Below are 19,867 nucleotides of genomic sequence, written 5' to 3' on the forward strand. Positions count from 1 at the left end.
AGAAAGCTCTCCCAGGTTCCGGCCGGCCAGCCGCTACTGTGACCACAGCTTTGGCTCCCTCCACTGGGCCTGGAGTCCCAGAGAATTGCAGGGGTGGGGAGGAGGGAGCCTGGGAGTCTCTCCGCTCACCCTCCCCTGCTTCTGAGGCTGGCTCCGGCCTTGCTTCTCACCTGACTGCGCACCTCTGCAGGCCCCGAAGCCCCTCTCCCCTCAGCCGGGCTCACCCGCCCCCTCCAGCGCTGCCGCCTCAGTCCCTGTTGTGGGGGTACACCCTGTTCCCTCATTTTAGCGGAAGGGGGAGCAGGCGGAGGGTGGCGGCACCCGCGTGTGTGCCCCCTGGACTGATGACCCAGCGTCCGTCCTCTCTCAGCGTGGACACGGAGCCTGTGGAGGCCTGAGGGCGGCGGTAGGGCCCCATGTGGGCACAGTCGGTCCCCTCCCCTTGGTCCTCTGGCTTCCGCTAAGCCCTGCCCAGGTCAGGGCAGCAGTCGGCCAAACACGCTCCCACCTGCAGTGTCCTAGTGGGAGGAAAGGGGCCGAGCTGGCGCAGAAGCAGCAGGTTTTGTGTGGGAGAAAGCACGGGCTGGGGGAGGGCATCCTGGAGGTGGCGGTGCCGGCCTGGGTTTTGCCGATGGAGCAGGAGTTCTCTGAGTGATGCCCGGTAGGCAGAGGAGGAGCCGCGGAGCAAGGCCCTCCGGAACTTAGACTCCACCCATCCCTGTAACTTAGACTCCACCCTCTCCCTGTCTCCACCCAACCCTGTAACTTAGACTCCACCCTCTCCCTGTCTCCACCCACCCCTGTAACTTAGACTCCACCCTCTCCCTGTCTCCACCCAACCCTGTAACTTAGACTCCACCCTCTCCCTGTCTCCACCCACCCCTGTAACTTAGACTCCACCCCTCCGCCCCCTCGGAGGCCGAGCAGGCCTGGTAGGGGCCGCATTCCCCCAGCTGTTACTGCGCAGGAGCTTTTGACCGCACAGCTGACACTAATTGGGCCCCCATCAAGAGCGTAATTCATAATTTGGGTTAATTGGCCACCCACTGTCAGCCCCATCAGCTCCTTCAATGCAGGGCTGTCATTTAAGAGTGATTAGTCACAGTGGCTCCTTGGAGTGTGAGGGAGCCAAGCGGAGGCAGGACCCAGACCCCCACTTGGGCATGAAGCCAGGGCTGGGGTCCCTGTCCCCTGTGGTGTCTTCTCCCTGCCCTTTCCTTCCTGTCTGGTCCCCAGACAGCTTTGTCCCAAAACCACACTGAGGGGCTGGGAGGGCGTTTCCCAGCTTCGGTGTTTGCATCTCTGAAACGGGCTGTCCTGAGCGTCGTGGCCGGTGTGTGGTGCCCAGCGCCACCCCTAGGAGGACGGAGACGGGCAGCCATCAGGACAGGGGGACTCTGTGTCTTGGAAGTCTGGTCACTGGGGCCTCGTGACAGCCCCTTGGGTATTGGACATGGGTAGAGGGTTGGGGGACTCCACCCTTGCTCCCAGAGAGTGACCTGTGGCCCCTTGCTGCGGGGGCTCCCCACCTCTGGGCAGTGAGGGCTTTGGGGAGACCTGGGCAGAGGAGGAAGGGACAGCTCTTCTCTGGCAAGGGTGCTCACGGCTGGGCTGGGTGAGGCTGAGAATTGGCTCCGCCCCTGAGCTCTCCATCAGGAGGCCACTCTCCAGGGTCAGCAAGGAAATGGCTCTGGGTCTGTTCAGTTAATCACCACAGATGGGGCAGCTGAAAGGCCAGCGTTCACTGTTCCATAGTCTGGAGACCAGAAGTTCAAGGTCAAGGTGTCAGCAAGATCGGCTCTTTCTAAATTAATTTTTTTAAAGATTTTTTTAGGTTTACTTATTTATTTTGAGAGAGAGAGAGCATGTGCAAGTGAGTGGGGAGGGGCAGAGAGAGAGAGAGGGAGAGAGAGACTCCCAAGTAGGTTCCATCCTATCACCACAGAGCCCAACTTGGGACTCTATCCCACAAACCATGAGATCATGAGCTGAGATTGAGAGTCGGACACTCAACCCACTGAGCCAGCCAGGCGCCCCTAAGATTTAATTTTTGAGTGATGTCTATACCCAACTTGGGCTTGAATCCATAACCCTGAGATCAAGAGTCACATGCTCTATGGACTGAGCCAGCCAGGCACCCCGGGGCTGGCTCTTGCTGAGGGCCGTGAGGGCGAATCTGTTCCAGGCCCCTCTCCTTGGCCAGTAGACAGACAGCCGTCCCCGTGTTCACACGGCATTCTCCCTGTGGACCCGGGTCCAAATTGCCCGTCTTACGAGGACACCGGTCATGATGCATCAGTGCCCACCCGATGACCTCGCTTTAACAGCATCACCTCCATAAAGGCCCCGTCTCCAAGTAAGGCCCCGTTCTGAGGTCCTGGAGGCTAGGACTTTAGCATATCCTTTTGGGGGGACACAGCTCAGCCCGTGCCACCAGATCGCCCAGGGCAGTGCTGTGGCATCGCTGTTGGCACTTTCCCTCTAACCACTGAAGGGCTTGTTGTAGATGAGGGTGCCTCCCCAGCACAGGGAAATGGGGGGCTTATGGGGGGGGCTGTTCTGAGGCCCCAGCCATCCGCCCACTCAGCAGCCCCTGCCTGGGTCCAGGGCCCTCCTCCAGCCTTTAAAAATGGCCCGAGCTTGGCACCTTGTGTGGCCTCCTCCCCTTTCAGAGTCAGCGATATTCAATGGGAAAACCCTCCCACCTCCTTAAGGAAGTCTCTCCATGCTTTACTGGAAGGTCACCAGGGAGCCAGAGAGGTCAGCCCATCAGGTGACCCATGCCCTGCCCTCCGCCCCTCATCTTGCTGCTGGACGCTGAACTGAGGTGACATCTTCAGCTCCTGGCCAGTGGCCCCCTCGGGAGTTGGTGCCTCTGCACAAGGCTCCCTCCCTGCAGGGGAGGCGGCAGGTGCTGGGGGCTGGAGCAGAGGTGGCTGGGGGTGGGGCTCTGCCTCGTGCCAGGAGGGGAGCTTCGGGTTGGGTCTGCAGAGCTCCTCATCAAAGGACTGCCTCCGCCTCCACCATGTGTCCCAGCCTGGGCTTCTGGTAGCCCCTGGGCCCTGCCTGTCACGGCCCCACCTGCCTCTTCCCCTTGAAGTCAGTGGAGAGACCCAGTGGCAGTTTGCTGGTGGGGTAGAGAGGGGACTGGAAGGGGCCAGGCTTGGTGGAGGCTGCTGTAGGTTTGGAAGGTGCCAAGGAGTCACTTGTCCCCCCATTCCTCTCCAGGTGATCTCTCCTGCCTCTCTGGGGATCCTTCTCCACCCTAGCCCAGTCCCTTTGGCTGTTCCTGTGTCTCCCAGCTTCTCCGCCTCCCTTCCCTGCCTCAGTGAGGTGGAGGGTTGGAGGGTAGAGGTGGAGAGACAGGTCTGAGTGCAGATCACATCCAAGGAGGCATTTGGCTGCCATCCAGGACAAGGTCATGGTCCGGGAAGGTTGATCTGGGCCCAGGCAGAGCAGGTGTGGACACAACCCTGGCAGATGGTGAGCATGAGGCCATGCAGGGTCCCGTTGGCTGGGCTCTGCCCGGGCTGCACAGATGGGATAGCCAGACACCGGAGCCTCCGGGAGGCCAGTGACATGCCCTAGGTCAGGCAGTCAGGCTGTGATGTGAGGACGGCACTTGAAGCCAGCCCTTCCTGACCCCAGGTGCTGTGCTCCGTACGGCACATCGCCTCCCTTGGGGGCTCCCAGATCCGTGCGGGTGATGAAGCATGTAACCGGTTCCATGCGTAAGCTTCCTTTAGGGGCCGGATGTGTGTGGAGGGTCAGACCTCGGGGCATCCCATCTGTGGGGGGCGTGCAGTGCTTAAGAGCTGGCTGCGTCGCTGGAGGCCAGATTTGAATCCTGGCCCTGCAGCTCACAAGCCGGTGGCTTTGGGCAGGCTACTTCACCTGTCTGAGCTATCATCTGCAGACCAGGGTGTTGACAGGGCACCCTCTGAGCTCTGGGTGAGGATAGTGTGAACAAATCCACACAGCCTGCTGTCGGCACCACGCAAGGCTCGGGAAAGGGCAGCTGTCCTGCCGATGAGGACGGTGCCTGTGCGTCTGCACCACGGACAGAGACACCAGGGTCCTCAGCCCAGGCGCTGTCCTGGGTCCTGAACTGCTCCTTGGCTCAGGTTCTCTTTCCCTGCTAGCAGGGCTGTGGGTTTCTCTGCCCTCCCACCCCCGGCTCTTAGCAACTAGAGGTCTGTTTCTCATTTACTCTGGGCCTCCCAGCCCCTCCTTGCCTCCCTCCCACACACAGTTGGCATGTGACTCGTGACAACAACTGGGGGCAGGGAGACCTGAGCCTCAGATCTGTATGCACCATCTTGGAACCCCGGGGGAGGTCACCTAACCTCTCTGTGATTGTGTGGTGGCCTAGAACCCGGGGTAGTAATACTGCACTCAAGGCTGGGAAGCAGAGCTGTTCAGATGATGGCTGATCTTCAAATGGTGTGTGCGTCCCTTCCAAAGTAGAATGACACCAAGGCAGCTTGAAGGAGCTAAATACCCATCCAACACCCAGCAGACCCCCCCTGCCACCCTACAGTGGGACTGGACCCTCACCCCAAAACTCATTGTGGACACCATCCCCTCCAAACCCAAGTTCAGTCACACCTACTCCAAGAAGCCCCCTGACTCCCCTCGTCACCACCAATTCCTCCCCTTACTCATGGCTGAGTTTCTGTGCTTCACCCCACCCCCACCCCCACCTATAGCCATTTTGAGAAAGATGGACAGAGGGTGGGTGGATGGGTGTATACGTGCATGGATAGGGAGTTGGGTGGATGTATGGGTGGGTAGATGGGTGAATGGACAGGCTGATGGGTAGATGAGTAGGTAGGTGGATGGATGGATGGATGATTGGATGGATAAGTGGGTGGGTGGGTAGATGGATGGAGGGATGGATGGATGGATGGATGGGCAGATGGATGGAGGGATGGAAGGATAGGTGGATGGGTGGATGGGTGGAATCAATGGATGGATAAATGAATGGACAGCCAGAGCATCCACCTGATGACCCAGATGGGCAACCTGGGGGACTCATCCTTGACTTATTTATCTCACTTCCCTTGCATACTCAGTCACAACCAGGTGATTCTGAGGATTCCTCTCCTGGTCTTGCCTCTGTCCCCTCTGATCCTCCCTTTTCTCTCCAGACACCTTCCCTTCCACGGATCAGCCTTCCTTGTGACCAGTCTTCATGGTTCTTCTCCACTTTCCAACCCACCTTCTCCATTTGCTTCCCAAGTGGCCTCTTCACTACACTCTCTCCCTGCTTAAAATTCTTCACTGTCTTCTGTGCTGTCCCTGGATTTGCTGCCCAAACCCCTGTACAATCTGCAGGCCCATCCCATCTGTCTCCCCTGCCTTCCTACCTTCCCTACCCGCACTGGCCACTTGGTGACCTACCAGATCATTTTAAGCCCCCATTTGCCCTGGGTTCTCCCTTGGTCCCTTGCCTTCCACCTCCTGACCTTCCTGGAGAGTCCCCACCCCTCCTCCAGGACCCAGATAAAGTATCTTTTCTTCCAGAAGCCTCCCAATCGTCATCCACCCATGAGTCCCCAGCACAGATCTGTGTGTCTCCCTCTCCATGAGGACTTTGCTGGTGGGGCCCAGAACCTGTTCAATTAATAGTAACCACAACAATATACAGGAATAAGAATCTCTGGTGAGGGCTACATTCTGTACTTTCCATGCCTCGTCTTAATTAAGGCTTTCAAATGTCCCCCCTGGAGTCAGGGGCATCAACCTGTGCTTATAAAGAAAACAAGGTTCGAAGAAGGGCTGTGGCTAAGGACTACCCCCCTCCTGAGCTAAAGGGGGCCAACTGGACATTACATCGAGGCCTGGCTGCCTCCTTCCCTTTGGGCCTGGCTCCAGGGCCAGCCCGAAGCCTGTTTGCCAGCTCAGGGCAGAGCGCCTGGCAAGGGACAGGCTCTTCCTGGCCCACAGCCCGAAGCAGGCACGTACCAAATGCCCCCAGGATGGGAGGCTGAGTTACAGGTCACCATAACAACCTCTCTCCCTCTCTCTGTCTCTGTCTCTGTCTCTCTCTCTCTGTCTCCCAGCTCCAGAGACGCAAGATCAAGTGCTGCTTACTGTCGGTTGGAGTCACTGTCCTGCTGGTCATCATCCTCATCACTGCCACCTCTATCCGAAAGTAATGCCACTGACGGTGAGTGTCCCAGCTGCCCCCACGCCATCTGGCCCTCTACCCTTCCGCTCATCTGTGCATCCATCCAGCCTCCTCTGTGCCAGGCGTGGGTTTGGCCCCGGTGACCCAGCAGGGGATGTGGCAGGTGGGGGCCCCCTTCCTGGAGCCCACAGCCATGGGGGCGGCTGACCCAAAGCTCCCTTCATATAGGCACCGACTTCCGAAGGGTCCCGACTGGCAGTTCCCCTGGGCCGGCCAGCGAGCAGAGCATGCTGGGAGGTGCAGCGGGCGGGTGCCAGGACCCTGGCGGGGGTGCTGGACAGTGGAGAGCAGGTGCTGGGCCTGTCCTGGGGCTGGGCAGGAGCTGGAGCGGATGGGAGACTGAGACGGGGCATGGGACGCGGCCACAGCGACAGTGGGAGCCGGCACGGCGTGCTGAGCAGGTGTCTGGCTTCTCTGTGGCTGCGAAACAGATTGGCTTAGAGCTTAGTGGCTAAAAACAGCAATAAACACTTACTATCTCACAGGTTCTGTGGGTCAGGAATATGGAAGCGCTGCTCAGGGTCTCTCCTGAGGGTGCAGGCAGATGTGGGCTGGGGCTGCACCCAGATCACTGGGCATCCGTCTGTGGGGCCCCAGCTTCCTCCCAGGCACCTCTGTGTGGCTCCTGCAGACGTGGGTCATGGCTTCAGACAGCAAGATGTCCCCCAGGCCCCCTCTGTCCTGCTGCCCTGCCAAGCCTCTTCCGCCCCTTCTTCTGAGCTCAGCACACGAGGGGCCCAGCACATGAGGGGCAGGACGATCCGGTTGGAATCTGGCTCCCCCAGAGCGAGGGGTCCCAGGGAGGCAGGCAGACGCCGCACCTAGTCACTTCTGCGGCACCCTACCACTCCCTCGGGGCCAGCCCCGCGGGTGTGAGGGGCGCCTCACTGGGCATGACTCCAGGGAGGGCGGACCAGGGGGTCACCCTGGAGGCTGGCTTTTGTATCCAGGGTGCTGCAGAGGCTTTGCACTTTAGAAGGGTCCTTCTGGCTGCAGGGAGGGGGTGGGTGGAGGGGGGCAATGGTGCAAAGGGACGTCTGTCTCCTCAGGGCACCCTGGTGTCCAGCACCTGGGCCCAGCTCTGGGACACTGCGGGTGCTGGGTGGGGGTTTCAGGGAGGAACAAGCAGACCCCACTGGGCTCCATAGCCTCCCTTGGTGTCCCCCCCAGTCATTGTCCCCATGATCCCCATCACAGCCTACGGCAGTGTCTGTGGCGGGCAGCAGGTGAGGGGGGGCTGCAGGGTGCTCTGTGGGCAGTCAGTACAGCCCAGAGCCCTCAGGGTTCCACATCCAGACTCGTCTTAGAAGTCCTGCTCTCTCCAGGTGCCTGGGTGGCTCAGTTGGTTGAGCGACTAACTTTGGCTCAGGTCATGATCTCGTGGTTCATGAGTTCAAGCCCCACATTGGGCTCTGTGCCGACAGCTCAGAGCCTGGAGCTGCTTTGGATTCTGTGTCTCCCTCTCTCTGCGCACCCCCCCCCCCGCCATGCACACGCGCTTTCTCCCTCTCTCTCTCTCAAAAATAAATAAACATTAAAAACAAAAACCAAAAACGAGTGCCGCTCTCATTGAGAGCCACCCCAACAAGGCAGGAGTGGGGAGCCCTGACAGCCCAGAGCCCTGTCCTGGCGGGCAACCTCCGATTGGGTCACACTGTCCCTACGGCTGGGCTGGGATGCAGGCAGCCAGAACAAGGAGGGGTGGGGGTGGAGAGGGAGACCCGTTTGCTGTCAGCCTGCAGGGGCTGGTCCTCCTGGTGCCCCAAGCTGGGCAGGGCCCCACCCTGGCTGAACCCTGGGGCCAAGGGAGCCCCGGACTCAGAAGGTCTTGGCTTTCCCCGGGAGCACGCTGTGTGTGAACCGGCCCTGGCGCCCGGTACGCGGCTTATCCCTGGATCCGCTGCAGAACTTCCCGATGACACACGGCAGCCCCGCGCGGCCCGGCTCCCCCGGGGTCCCTTCGCTGCTGAAGTTTTGGGCCCGCAGAGAGAATTCCTGCTTGGGTGGTGGGACTATGGGAGGGGCCTGCTCTCCAGGTGAGGTCGGCAGCTTGCCTCAAGTGGCAGGCTGTGTGGGGTGGGACCCCTGAGGGGGCAGAGGCCTTGGAGCCCCGTGAGGGGGGGGGGGCGGGGCCCAGGCAGCCTCCCTGCCCCGCCCTCGTGGCTGCCCTGGTGGGGACTGTCATCCTCCTGGGGTGCCTCCTGGCCCCCGACCCGGGAGGTCCCCGGCTGGGACTCAGGAGCAGTGAGCCTGTCCCCGGCCCCCTCCTGCTGGGGTCCACAGCTGGTGCCCCTCGGCTGGAGGTGTGGGGGCCTGGGCAGAACAGGAAGCATATTCCCATGGAGGCCTTGTGGACACGGGCATCCAGACTTTGGCCTCCATGCTGTGGGAGAGCATTTCCTGTTGTTTCAAGTCACTCCATTTGCGGTCACGTGTGACCACAGCCCCAGGACACCGCCAGAGCTCCACTTGTGTGACACCTGAGGCTGGCAGGCATGTTACCCACGGGATGGACGCCCCTCAGCACCGGTGCCCCGTTCTGCCGGGGACACCGGCCCGTCCTCAGGGCTTGCCCTCGGTCACGCAAAGCCTGGGCCCCTCGTGTGCCGAGCTCAGAAGAAGGGGCGGAAGAGGCTTGGCAGGGCAGCAGGACAGAGGGGGCCTGGGGGACATCTTGCTGTCTGAAGCCATGACCCACGTCTGCAGGAGCCACACAGAGGTGCCTGGGAGGAAGCTGGGGCACCACAGACGGATGCCCAGTGATCTGGAGGCGAGGCGAGGTGGGGCTGTAAGGGCCAGACCCTCCCCTCGCTCCTCCTCCAGGGCTGGGTCTCTGATTCCTGCCAGCACACCCTCTCTCCCCTTCAGATTCCCACCCCCCCTTCCCTTCTGGGGCTGGGGAATAGTTGAGGCCACCCAGCCGCTTCCCCACTCTGCACCCTGGAGCCCTTTCCTGGGCCAGGGGTCCCCGCGGGCCACGCAGGGACACATCGGCTCAGGTGCGCCAGCCGGGCCAGAAGAGGGGCCGGGCACCCGGATGCTGTCTGTGAGCAGCCGGCCGGGGCTGCGGGGTCTCGCTGGGGGCCGCGGAGGCCGCCCTCCGGCTCGGGTCCCAGAGAAGCGGGCCTGGGGAGGCTGCCCTCTTTCCCTTGCCGCCCCACCGAGCTGCTCTGAGGACGAAGGCAGCTAAATATAAACAGCACTCTGAGGAAGGAAGAGGCTTGATGCAAATGCTGCGGTATGATTTCCTCAGAGAACAGCAGTCTCTGGGGGAGGAGCTCGGCTCCCCGACTTGGAAGAAGTCCCCCCACATGACGGCCGGGTGCATGTGCCCGTTTCTGTGCGACGGGTGAGACCCTGCCATCCGGGCAGCTCCAAGGGGGCAGAGGAGCCCCCCCAACCGACGTCACACCGCGGTCTGGGTCACCCCCTGTGCACCCCCACCGTGGCTCAGCTCTTTCCCATTTACCGAGGGCCTTGCACATCCAGTTCGCACCCGGTCCTCACGGGGCCTGAGGGACGAGTCAGGAGGGGGAGCTCACTCGGGTGGGGACAGCGGCTGCCACCGAGCAGGCGTCCGAGAGGACAAGTGCCAGGAGGCTCCACAGTGGGGAAGGTGCCCCCAGAGTCCCCTCACTCAATTTATGTAAGCGTGAAGGCTGGTCTGGGACTGAGTCGGGGCTCCGGGTGTGACCAGAGTGTAGACTGAGTCTGTGGTCAGGACTGGGCTTCCTTGGCCCTGGCAGGCAAGTGGGAAAACACAGTGGGACAAGCCCACGTGCCCATTCTCCCTAAGTCGCCCCGGCCTCGAGCCCCGATGCCCCTGTCGGAACCCCCTTTCCCGCCCAGGAAAGTGCAACTGTTTCCAGAAGCATGTCCAAGCCTGGTCATTTGGTGAGGAGGCCTCACACTGGAGATGAAGTTCGGGGTCAGGCTCGCATGTTGGGCCTGGAAGAGGATTTTAGGGTAACTCTGGGTCCCCAGCACTGCCCACGGCACTGAGGTGTCCAGAGGTGGCCACAGCTCCCCCCCCGGCAGCCCAGCTGGGACTCCTTTGGGCCCAGGGGGCAGAGGGCTCTGGCTGCAGGCGCACCCTGTGTCCTTCGTTCCCCGGCTGCTGCAGTGGACACACAGTAGCCGTCTGAACAGACCGGGCGGACGGGCTCCCGGTGCGCCACTGTCCAGATCTTGGCTGTGGAACCTTGTAGAAGCAGGGGAGTCCTTGGGCTCCGGGGAGCCCCCCACCCCACCGCCCTCCTGAGCACGCACGGCTGCAGCGGCCGAGCCCAGGAGCGCTTTTCATGTTGGACTTTGGTTGCCGTGGACTGTCCGTGGGTCCCTGTGGGATGTGAGCCGTCTGTGGTCGCCAGCCAAGTGCAGCACCCGGGGCAGAATGGGTGAGTGAAGGGGTAGAGGGCCAGCAGAGCGCTGACGGGTGCCTGTCCTGGGTCCCAGGCTCCCTGCCGGAGTCACAGGCTGGGCTTCGGGGGACAGAAGATGACGGTATCTAGGCAACAATCAATGGAGTATTTTTCACGAGCACAAAAAATTTAAGGGGCTAAATGGAGGCTTCTAGCACATCATGTTTTTAATGTTTTCTGAAAGCTGTGAAATATCGACCAAAAGACATTGATTTCCATTTGGGAAATGTGTAGCCTGGATTTTTATGTCCATGCTTCTCTGCTGTGCATACACGCATGTGTGTTTTCACGTGTGTCTGCGTGTGTCTGTCTGTGTGCATGTTTCCATACGTGTGTGGTCAGGAAAGACCTTACCCTGCCCGGCCCCGCTCCCCGAAGCTGTAATTTGAATAAGGGCCTGAGTGTGTCATCCTGGGAGGGCAGGACACAGCAGTGGCTCTGTTTTCTGCTCATCAAGCGCTTAGTAGGAGCTTTGCCCGGGGATTGTCTCACTTCGTCCACAGCCTTATCAAGGAGGTGCTGGTGTATCCTTGTTCAGACGAGTGAACTGAGGTGCAGGCCGATGGAGGGCCGTTCCCGGAAGTGGGCAACATGGGGGAGGGGATGATCATCTGCTGTTGGGACTGTTAGAGAAACCTTTGCCCAGAGGTGAAGTGCAGCCCCAGGCCACACAGCTGGGTGTGCCATGGCCAGGCCTCCGACCCGGTCTTCGTGCCCCTGAGGTGGATCCAGGTGTGTGTTCTGGGTGGCTCCAGATGGCTCAGTGGTGACTGCTCGTGGTCGGGGCATGGTCGCTCGTGGTGGCACCTTTCATCCCCAAAGTTTGGGAGATGAATTGGATGAACTCTCTGTGCTGAGCCAAAGTCCTGAGAGTCCAGTCGCCGGGGATCTGGTGGCTTGGGGCTGCCCTGCTGCTCTGCCTGAGCCTGTAAGCACGCCGGCCAAGGTTGGCCCAGGCCTGGGATGCTGGAGGCTTCCTTGGGTGTCCTGGGGGCTCTGTGGGGGTTTACACATGGAAATCTCTCCTCTGGGGCCAGGTCCTGCCTCCCAGAGCTCCCGGTCACAGGGCAGATGGGACAGAGACCAGTAAGAAGGCTGGAAGCAGAGCTGAGGAGCAGAAGGGGGCGGTGGGCTTCACCATGGCCCTGATCTCACCCTCGGTTTCTTCTGTGAAATGGGGGCATACTTTTTGGGGTCGCGGTGAGCATTAGTGATGAAAGCCTGCTGGGCGCCTGGCCCGGAGGGGGTCTGTACTCCATGATGGTGGCTGTTTCACTGTCCCCATCATTGCTACCACAGTTAATCGTATCGCTGTTATTACGCACCTGCTCTGCTTTATGGAGGTGCGACAAAGCTGGCCTTTTCTCCCCCATGTTCCCGTGTGGCCCTCCAGCCAGCAGGGCCATATCTTGCTCTCTCTGTTGCCTAGGGCAGGGCTCAGAGCCACCTAGAGGTTGGTGATGTGTCCATGTGGTTCGGTAACTACCCCAGTCCCTCCCTGTTGGCCAGCTGCAGGTGCGGTCAGATCCAGCACCACGCTGAGGAGCTCACAGCCTCAGGGAGAGGGAGGCCCTTGAGGTGTGAACTGCCAGGAGCACAGTGGAAGCCGTAATGGGGGCAGTGCTGCTGGAGGGCTTCCTGGAGGAGGCGGCTCTTGAAAGCAGAGTATCGAGAGGTGGGTATAGGCTCCTCTGTCAGCCCAGGAGGAGGGCACTCCAGGCCCAGGGCACAGCCCAGGCAGAGGTGTGGCGGCAGAGTGGGTGGAGCACTGAGGCAAGAGCTGGGTGGGGCCGGATTGTGCAGGGCCTTGAGTAGGAGAGAGGTGGCAGGTGGAGAGGCCGAGAGGCCAGAGGTTCCCTGGGGCACTTGTCTGGAGCAGTTCTTTCCCAGTGGGCCTGAGGGAGCCATAGCAGACGCCAGACCCCCTCCCTTTGCATGTGGTTGCCCCGCCCCTTGGCACTCCCACCGCGGCCGGGCAGATGGCCATATGAGGAGGGCAGGACTGAAGCAGCCAGTGGAAACGGCTCTTTGCCAGGAAAAAGATGAAAAAAAAAAAAAAAAGCATGAGCGTGCTGGTGGCCGGCACAGAAGGCGGCAAGTGTGTGAGTGGCGCGGGAGGTGTTGACGGACATGATGCAGTTTGTCAGCCAGCATGGAGAGGGGGTGGCATCTTACCAGACCCAGCCTGGGATCTACGGCCGGAACAGCTGCCCCGTGGTCCCTGGGTGGGACTCGGCAGGACGGCGGGACCATGGGACACAGTTGGGGCCGCTGGCGCGTTGGCCAGTTTCCCGCTGCAGGTGGGGTGCTGCATGGGCAGGCGGGTGCTGGAGCTGGTGGACCCGGCAGGGTCTGGGGGCGGGGCTGGCCTGGGACGAATCTGGGGGCGTGGCTGAGGGAGGGGCTGAGCTGACAGGCGGGACTGGTGGCCGGACTGGCCTGCGATTGGAGCTGTGCGCGGGGCGGGGCGGGGCGGGTCTAGACCTGGGGGCGGGGCCGGGGCTGGAGGGCCGTAACTGGTCTGGGAGTGGAGTCAAAGGACCTCGGCCGAACCCTTCCGGCTTTCCAACCTTGCGCCTTGGGTAGGTGGCACGTGGAGTCCCAGGTTCCTCCTCTTTGGGCCCGGGACACTCAGACCTCGCTGGGGTGTTTTATAAGGCTTGGGTGAAGCCATGGGTGCCCTTGGTGCACACATTTGGTGCGTTTCCTCCCCCCTCCCTACGTCCTTTCTTGCTCTGGGCCTTGGCCTGACCCCTTCTTCTCTGTACAGCCCCATCTCGAGCGAACTGTCCCCAGACTGGCCACTGACCTGCCCCCACCATGTAGCTCCCCAGAGTGGGGATTCGAGTTCCCCTGCTGAGCTCTGAAACCTCGGCCTGGGTAACATCCCCCAGACCTGAGCTGCCAGGCCCCTGTCCTGTCACAGGGAGGGAGCATGAGCCCTGTGGGCCACCCCACCCTCATTCCTGGAAAGAGGGTCGGGCTTAGCCCCTGCCATCTATCTCTCCACCCTACCTCCCTTCATCCCCAGCTCCCACTGGCCTCAGATTTGGTGCCCACGACTCCTGGCTCTGGGCCAGCGCCCCTCCACTGGGCCACGCCCTCCTTGCAGTGACCACGGTCGCTACAAACACACAGCAGCCTGAGGGCTGTGCCAGGGCACTGGGCCCTCAGTGAGCAGGAGGGTGGGAGCGAGAGTTTGTAGCCACACCTGATGGGTGTCGGCTGAGTCTCTGAGGGGCTCATCCAGGGCAGGAAGAAGGTCAGAGCCAGGCCTGACCCCCATGCCTACCTCGGCCTTGGGGCAGAGTTCAGGGTCAGCCCTCCCAGCCAGCCACGCAGGCATTGCTGTGTCCTTTGCTCACCAGGTGGCAGGAGACACGGGCTTGCCTGCCCCAGGACATTTGCTCTTCCCCCAAGGAACACCCAGCAGCAGATGAGGGCGGGAGGAGCCCTCCCCTTCACTGGGGAGGTGTGAGCCCCCTGCCGGAAGCAGGGCACGACGACCCGAGGACCCGATTGAGGAAAGACCTTGTCTGTGATGGTGGGATGGCCCTGGGTTTGAGTCCCCGCCTACTGTTCCCACTAAGCCACTGAACTTCGTGGAACATTGGCGTCAGGTGTGAAATGAACCAGTCTCTCCCTTAGAGCAGGTCTGCGGGGACATGGGAGTGCCTGACCGCTTTCCTCCTCCCGTCTTCCTCATCCTGCTTCTCTGGGCTGTGGCCTCCAGCGCAAAGCAGAAGGAGACGGGACTCTGCCTTCAGGGCCCCTTTAGACGCAGGGATTCTGGCCCCACCGAAGGGAAGACACTTGGGCAGGACCGTCCTTGGCCCATCCTGACAGACAAAAGAGGGTTTTTCTGAAGAAAAGGATGCTTCGGGGGGACCCAGGAGGACCCCCGCTGGGCAGAGTCGGCCAAACCAGCTGCGGGTGGCAAGCCCCTCGTCTTGTGCCATCTCCCTGCTCGGAGCAGGCAGTTTTGCTTCTGGGTGCTTCTCAGCAATTGCAATAATAAATTGAATAATTAAGCTAAATCCACAGAAGAGAATTAAATATTAATCTCTAATAAGCTATTCAGAGAGTGTCACCAGCAAGGACCACTAGAATATGTATGCCCCAGGGTGCTCCCCGCCAGGCCCCCAGGAACCCCCTTCCCGGGGCGGGACTGACCCTCACGGGCCTCGGTCCAGGAGGGAGACAGTGTGCTAGCCCGGATGTGCTGTCGCGCCCTGGCCACACTCTGCCAGGAAGCCGGCAGGCCCATGAGGCTGGCATCGGGCCATCGGCAGGAGGAGGTCCCACAGGGTCTGGGTGGCACCTCCCTGGCAGCCGAGGCCCCTCGTCGCGGGAGGGCAGCAGCACCATTTGGCGGAGTGGTTCATGGACGAGAGAAGGACGCACCTGAAGGACATTGACGGTGACCTGAGAGGTGGGGACTGTCCCCACCAGGACCCCGGTGAGCCAGGCCAGGGCTCTGCATGACACCCGTGCTCCAGGCCTCTTAGCCATCACCACGCAGTGGGGGGGAGCTTACGGGTGGCCTGGCCTCAGCCGGTCAGAGGGCATGCTCCAGGGTGCGTGCGGGGCATGACCTGGACACTCTGAGCCCCGACCCTGGTCACTTTCAGAGCCCTGACCCTGGTCACGCCTTGAGCCCTGGCCCCGGTCACATGATGAAGCTGGTCCCGAACCTCTTTTTAAGAGACGAGAAAGCTCAGACCGTGACAATTGTGTTCGGCTGCAGCAAAAAGCCGGTGATGGTGGAGAAGGTAAGCAGGCCCGGGGCCCGTTTTGGAGGGCGGTGAATGCAGCCCAAGGGACCGGTCTCAGCCCAGTGTCGTTGGGGCACTGAGGGTGTTTGGAGCCGGGCAGAGCCGTGGCAGGGGTGGTGGGGCTGTGTGGATGTGCTGGCCCCGTGATGGTGGCCCCTGCCCAGGAGACCAGGGCTGAGTGGGAGGGCCCGGGCTGGAAGAGGGGGTGCGCCGTGCCTGGGGCAGGGGGAGCGGAGGGGCGGGCGCCGCGAGCGGTGGGTCCCCAGGAGGGCCTGCCTGGGGCCGGTGCAGCCTGTGCCGGATCCAGCCTCGGCCGGGGCCGGAGGCTGCTGGGACTACTGCCTGAGGCTCACATTCCACTGGGCCCTTCGGCCTTCAGCTCGGCCCCAGCCGGCTCCGCACCCGAATTCAGCCCCGGGGCTCTGTGTCAGCGCCCCGATCCCCCAGGCGCGGTCGGGGGCCGCGCAGCAGTGGGCACCGAGAGGCCCCAGGCAGAGCTCAGCCAGTCGACACCCCCACCATAATCGCCAGATGCAGCCAACTCAAAAGAGCTCGGTTAAGTGTGAACTTCCGATCAAGAACAAACCATCTGCTGGTGTGAGTGTGCCCCGTGCAACGTTTGGGACGTTCTTGCACTAACGCAAGCGTTCACCGCTCCCGCAACACGGAGGCTGGCATCCTGCATGTTGCCCGCCCACGCGGCAGGGCCGTCCGCCCCTCCCGGGGCTCCTGGCAGCTGGCGTCCCGGGTACAGGAGAGGTTGAGAAGTCACCACAGGGGCCAGTGAGCAGGGGTGAGGCGCAGGGAGGAGGTGTGGAGGGGGCGGAGGAGGAGGTGGTGCCTAACTTTTCCTCTGAGCGTCCTGGCAGGTCAGGGCTTGGGTTCAGCGGGGTCCCAGCTCCGCCCCCCCCCCCCCCAGGCTGGGTCCCCACCCTACAGGCTCTTTTTAGGATAAATGAGCAAACCCAGGGGAACCCCTAGCGTGTGACAGGCGCTTGGGAAGTAAGTGTGGTCTGTTGTGATCGTGGGGCTCGGGACATTTGCGGGTCCGGGTGAGAGGCCCCTCAGGCCCCTTCCGTCCATCCATAGGCGCTGGAAGTGAAGGTGCTCTCCCGGAATCTGGGAGGAGCAGCCTCTGCCCTCTGCCTAGCCTCTGCTGGGGAGGCCAGTGTGGGCCTCACTGGTGGGACAGGGGTCTGGGAGAGAGGGGCTGGGCTCAGTGCTCCAGGGTGGAAGGCAGGGGGGCTTGGAGGGCCAGAGAGCAGGCCTGGACCCTGTCACCCACTGTCCCTGCCCCCCACTCAGCCATTGGGGCTCAGCCAGGTGAGAGGAGTGAAGCTGGGAGCCCAGGCATCTGGCTCCTGGGGCTGGAGGGCCCCACCATCATGGAGCATGGCCTATGGAGTTGCCCGCGGCAGGTGCTCTGTTTTCCTCGTCCTTGGCCCCAAGTCCTGTGACCTGGCATTCCCGACGTCCCCGCGGTCCCTGGCCCTCGGCCGCACGCTCTGGTGACACGGCGGGTGGCACAGCTGGTGAGGGACACCCCCGAGCCCTCCCTGGGCCGGGCAGGGACCGTCCAGTTTACTAGTAGCCCTGTCGCTCTCTGCCCAGTGCCAGTCTGGGCAGCTTCTTTGTGTTCATCCACGGGCTCCCTGTGGACTTTGCCTGTGAGTCTGCTGGGTCACCCCAGAGTGTGTGTGGCCCAGGGATGCGGGCACATTTGCTGCTTGGGAGGAGAATCGAATTCAACCTGAGGGGTCAGTGAAAACGTGCGCCCGTTTTCAAGATGCGGTGAGTGGGCTGCCCAAGGACAGCAGCTGGGAGGGGCCCCCTGACCCCTCCTGTGCTGACCAGCCCCCGCCCCCCCCTCCGCGGGGACGTGCATGAGCCAGAGGAGGGACACAGGACAGGGAAGTTTGTATCTGAGGTGGCTACGGAGAAGGTGGCCGCGCGTGAGGATTCTCTGAGAGTTGACAGGCAACACGGGGCAGAAACAGAAGCAGGGTGTGTGGGGGGGGCCCGGGAGGGGTGGCTCTGGGGGGCCCCAGCCAAGGGAAGAGGTGTACGGGGGCCACCGACCGGGGAGGGGGAGGGGCAGCCTGGAGAGGGACAAGCCCCAGCCCCCCGAGAGCAGATGCCCTGCTGGCAGTGCAGGTCCCAGAGGCCCCTCTAGGACCCCAGCCCAGGGGCCACCTGCAGCCCAGCTGTTCAGGAAGAGCCTGGGCGTCACCTGCCTTGCCCCACCCCCGCCTCGCCCCTGTCCCTTCCGTGGTCCACCCAAATCCCGTGTGCTGGTGCTTCTCAACGGCATCCATCTATGTGGCTTGTGGCTGAGGCTCCGTCTGAGGAGGGACTTGGCTGGGCGCCTGAGGGCTGGGGATACACTGCCATGGCGCCGCGCTGGGGTCCTGGGGCCAGGAGGCACCTAGAAGAGCTGGGAATGGGGTGGGTCCCCCCTGAGACACCCTCCACCCCCGTCCGGCACGAGGCCACTCAGCTGCAGGTGCCCCCACGCCCAGAGGCAGGCAGGGGGCTGGGGTAGCGTTGCTGACTCCAGGACGGGCCAGCCGGGCCCCAGCCCTCCGGGAAGGTCCCCAGAGCCACGAAGCCAGCCTGAGGGGTGCCAGCTGAGACTTCCTCAGTTTGTCGAGGAGGGAACCCGGCTCGGGAGGCGTGGCCCGCACCCGGCTGTCGGGACAGGGCCTGCCTGGGCCCAGCTTGTGCTGGGGACCTCCTGTGGCTGGGCCCCGGGATCAGGGGACAGGGGGTGCGCCTCCTGACCTCGGGGCTGGGGGTGAGGCTGCTCGTGGTTTTCAGCAGGGTGCTCAGGGCCGCCCGTCAAGAGGGTGATGTTTGAAGAGCTGACCAGTATCTCAGGGAAAAGCCCCAGGCAGGGCCCCGGCAGAGAGCCCAGTCTGTGGGCTGGGACACAAGCTAGGGGCGGTCCTTCCTGAGGCCCTGGCGCCTCCGGACCCTCCCCAGGCCTGAGGAGTCCTGTGGAGGGACGTGGGAGCCGGCCTGTCATGGGAGGATGCTGGAGAGGCCCCCCTGTCTGACCCGAGGCCCGAGCGTGATGGGCAGGCAGGGGGGCCTCTGTCCGGTGTCCACTTATGTTCCGGACAGTCCGCTTTCTGGTGGGCTCACCACCCAGAGAGACTCGCAGAGGTCGCGGAGCTCCGTCCCTTCCTCCCCGGCGCAGCTGCAGCCCTGGAGAAATGGGCAAGGTTCCCCGGTTCCCAGGAGCTGGGGTTGTTGGTGGGGTCCCCAGGCGCGTGCACAAAGGGCAGCGGAGTCGGGGGCTCAGGCGGGCCCGGGGGTGAGGACGGGGTGAGCAGGGCGGGAGGGCATCCTGACCCGGCCGGGAGAGTCAGTGCTGGCAGCCGTGGTCCCTGGCAGTCACTGGCTGGCTTCTGATCTGTGAAATAGAGACCTGTCCTCGGGGCGGGGGGCGCCCTCCTGGGGCAAACCCGAGGCTGGCAGGTGGGGAGGGTCACCAGGGTGGACTTGCTGCCTCAGGCCTTCCTGCCCAGCCCCCAGCCCCCCCCCCCCGCCCCGGGTGAACCGGAAGGGGGGCCCCACTTGACTTTGTGGGGGAGCTGTGGGCTCCCCGAGGAAGGGGCCGTGGTGGAGAGAGCCGGGGGGGAGCCAGCGCCCCCCCCCATCCTGCCCCCAGGCCTCCTCCCCACGCCTGAGCCCCCACTTTCCCAGCTGGGAGTTGATGGAATCTGTTTTGCAGATCGATGCTGTGACCTGGCCTGCGGGGACCCTGGAGAGCTCGCCACCTGCCTGCCTCCCTCCAGGGCACTACCGGACATCTCTACACCGACCTCTGGGCGGGCCTGGCCTCATAAACCGCCCGCTTCGCTGGCCGTGGCGCTGCTGGCCCCGGTCTACGTCCTTTCCGGCTCCGGGGCCCCTGGGGACGGACCCTGGGCCGCAGTGGGCAGGAGAGGCCGTGGCCGGAGTGGGAATGTGTGTGGTTGTGTGTGTGTGCGTGTCGTGAGTGTGCTCCAGGCGGCATGGTGACAGGGGTGTGAAACCCGGGTGGCTGGACCGGGGCTGCCCCTCCCCCCACAGCAGGGACCCAGCCCCTCCCTGGACCTCGGTGTCCCCACCCCGGAAGCAGTGGCCGGGGGGTTGGGGGTGGGATGCAGCCCTGAAACCCCTCCTGCTCCCTAGCTAGAAGCTTCTCTGTCTGCGGGCATCCCGCTGAGGGGCAGGGCGTGGAGAAGGGGGCAGGGAGTGGGGGAGGCACCCCTAAATAGGAGGGGCTGGAGCCAGAGAGGCCCCTGGGAGAGGGCAAGAGGCAGCTCCTCTCACGGTGGGGAGTGGGCACCGGGCGGGGGACTGAGGGCCCCACGGCACAGCGCAGGGTCAGCAGCGCCCTTCCGGAGCCCCTGCCGAGCTCAGGACCTCACGGGGGGAGGGGGTGCGTGGCTGCCCACCAGATGCCCCGGGTGAGCCCACCTGGGAGGCGC

The 19,867-nt window shown here is 62.9% G+C and overlaps 1 protein-coding gene across 5 annotated transcripts in view; it reads left to right on the plus strand.

The window, feature by feature from the left end:
* Window positions 1-19,407, plus strand: part of TSNARE1 (t-SNARE domain containing 1) — a 154,581-nt gene extending 135,174 nt beyond the window's left edge. For 2 of the 5 annotated variants that reach the window (XM_086695488.1, XM_086695487.1), the window contains 2 exons: window positions 6,066-6,172; window positions 19,126-19,271. In XM_086695488.1, the coding sequence (XP_086551614.1) occupies window positions 6,066-6,161 (96 nt within the window). In that variant the 3' untranslated portion in view covers window positions 6,162-6,172; window positions 19,126-19,271. Of the gene's footprint in view, window positions 1-6,065; window positions 6,173-19,125 lie in introns of those variants that run through there. The other 3 variants (XR_015246781.1, XR_015246782.1, XM_086695486.1) reach the window with 2 other exon arrangements.
* Window positions 19,408-19,867: the final 460 nt, after the last annotated feature.

Source organism: Puma concolor, chromosome F2, assembly GCF_028749965.1.
Source record: "Puma concolor isolate L17-30 chromosome F2, mPumCon1.1.hap2, whole genome shotgun sequence".
Taxonomy (NCBI): Eukaryota; Metazoa; Chordata; class Mammalia; order Carnivora; family Felidae; genus Puma; species Puma concolor.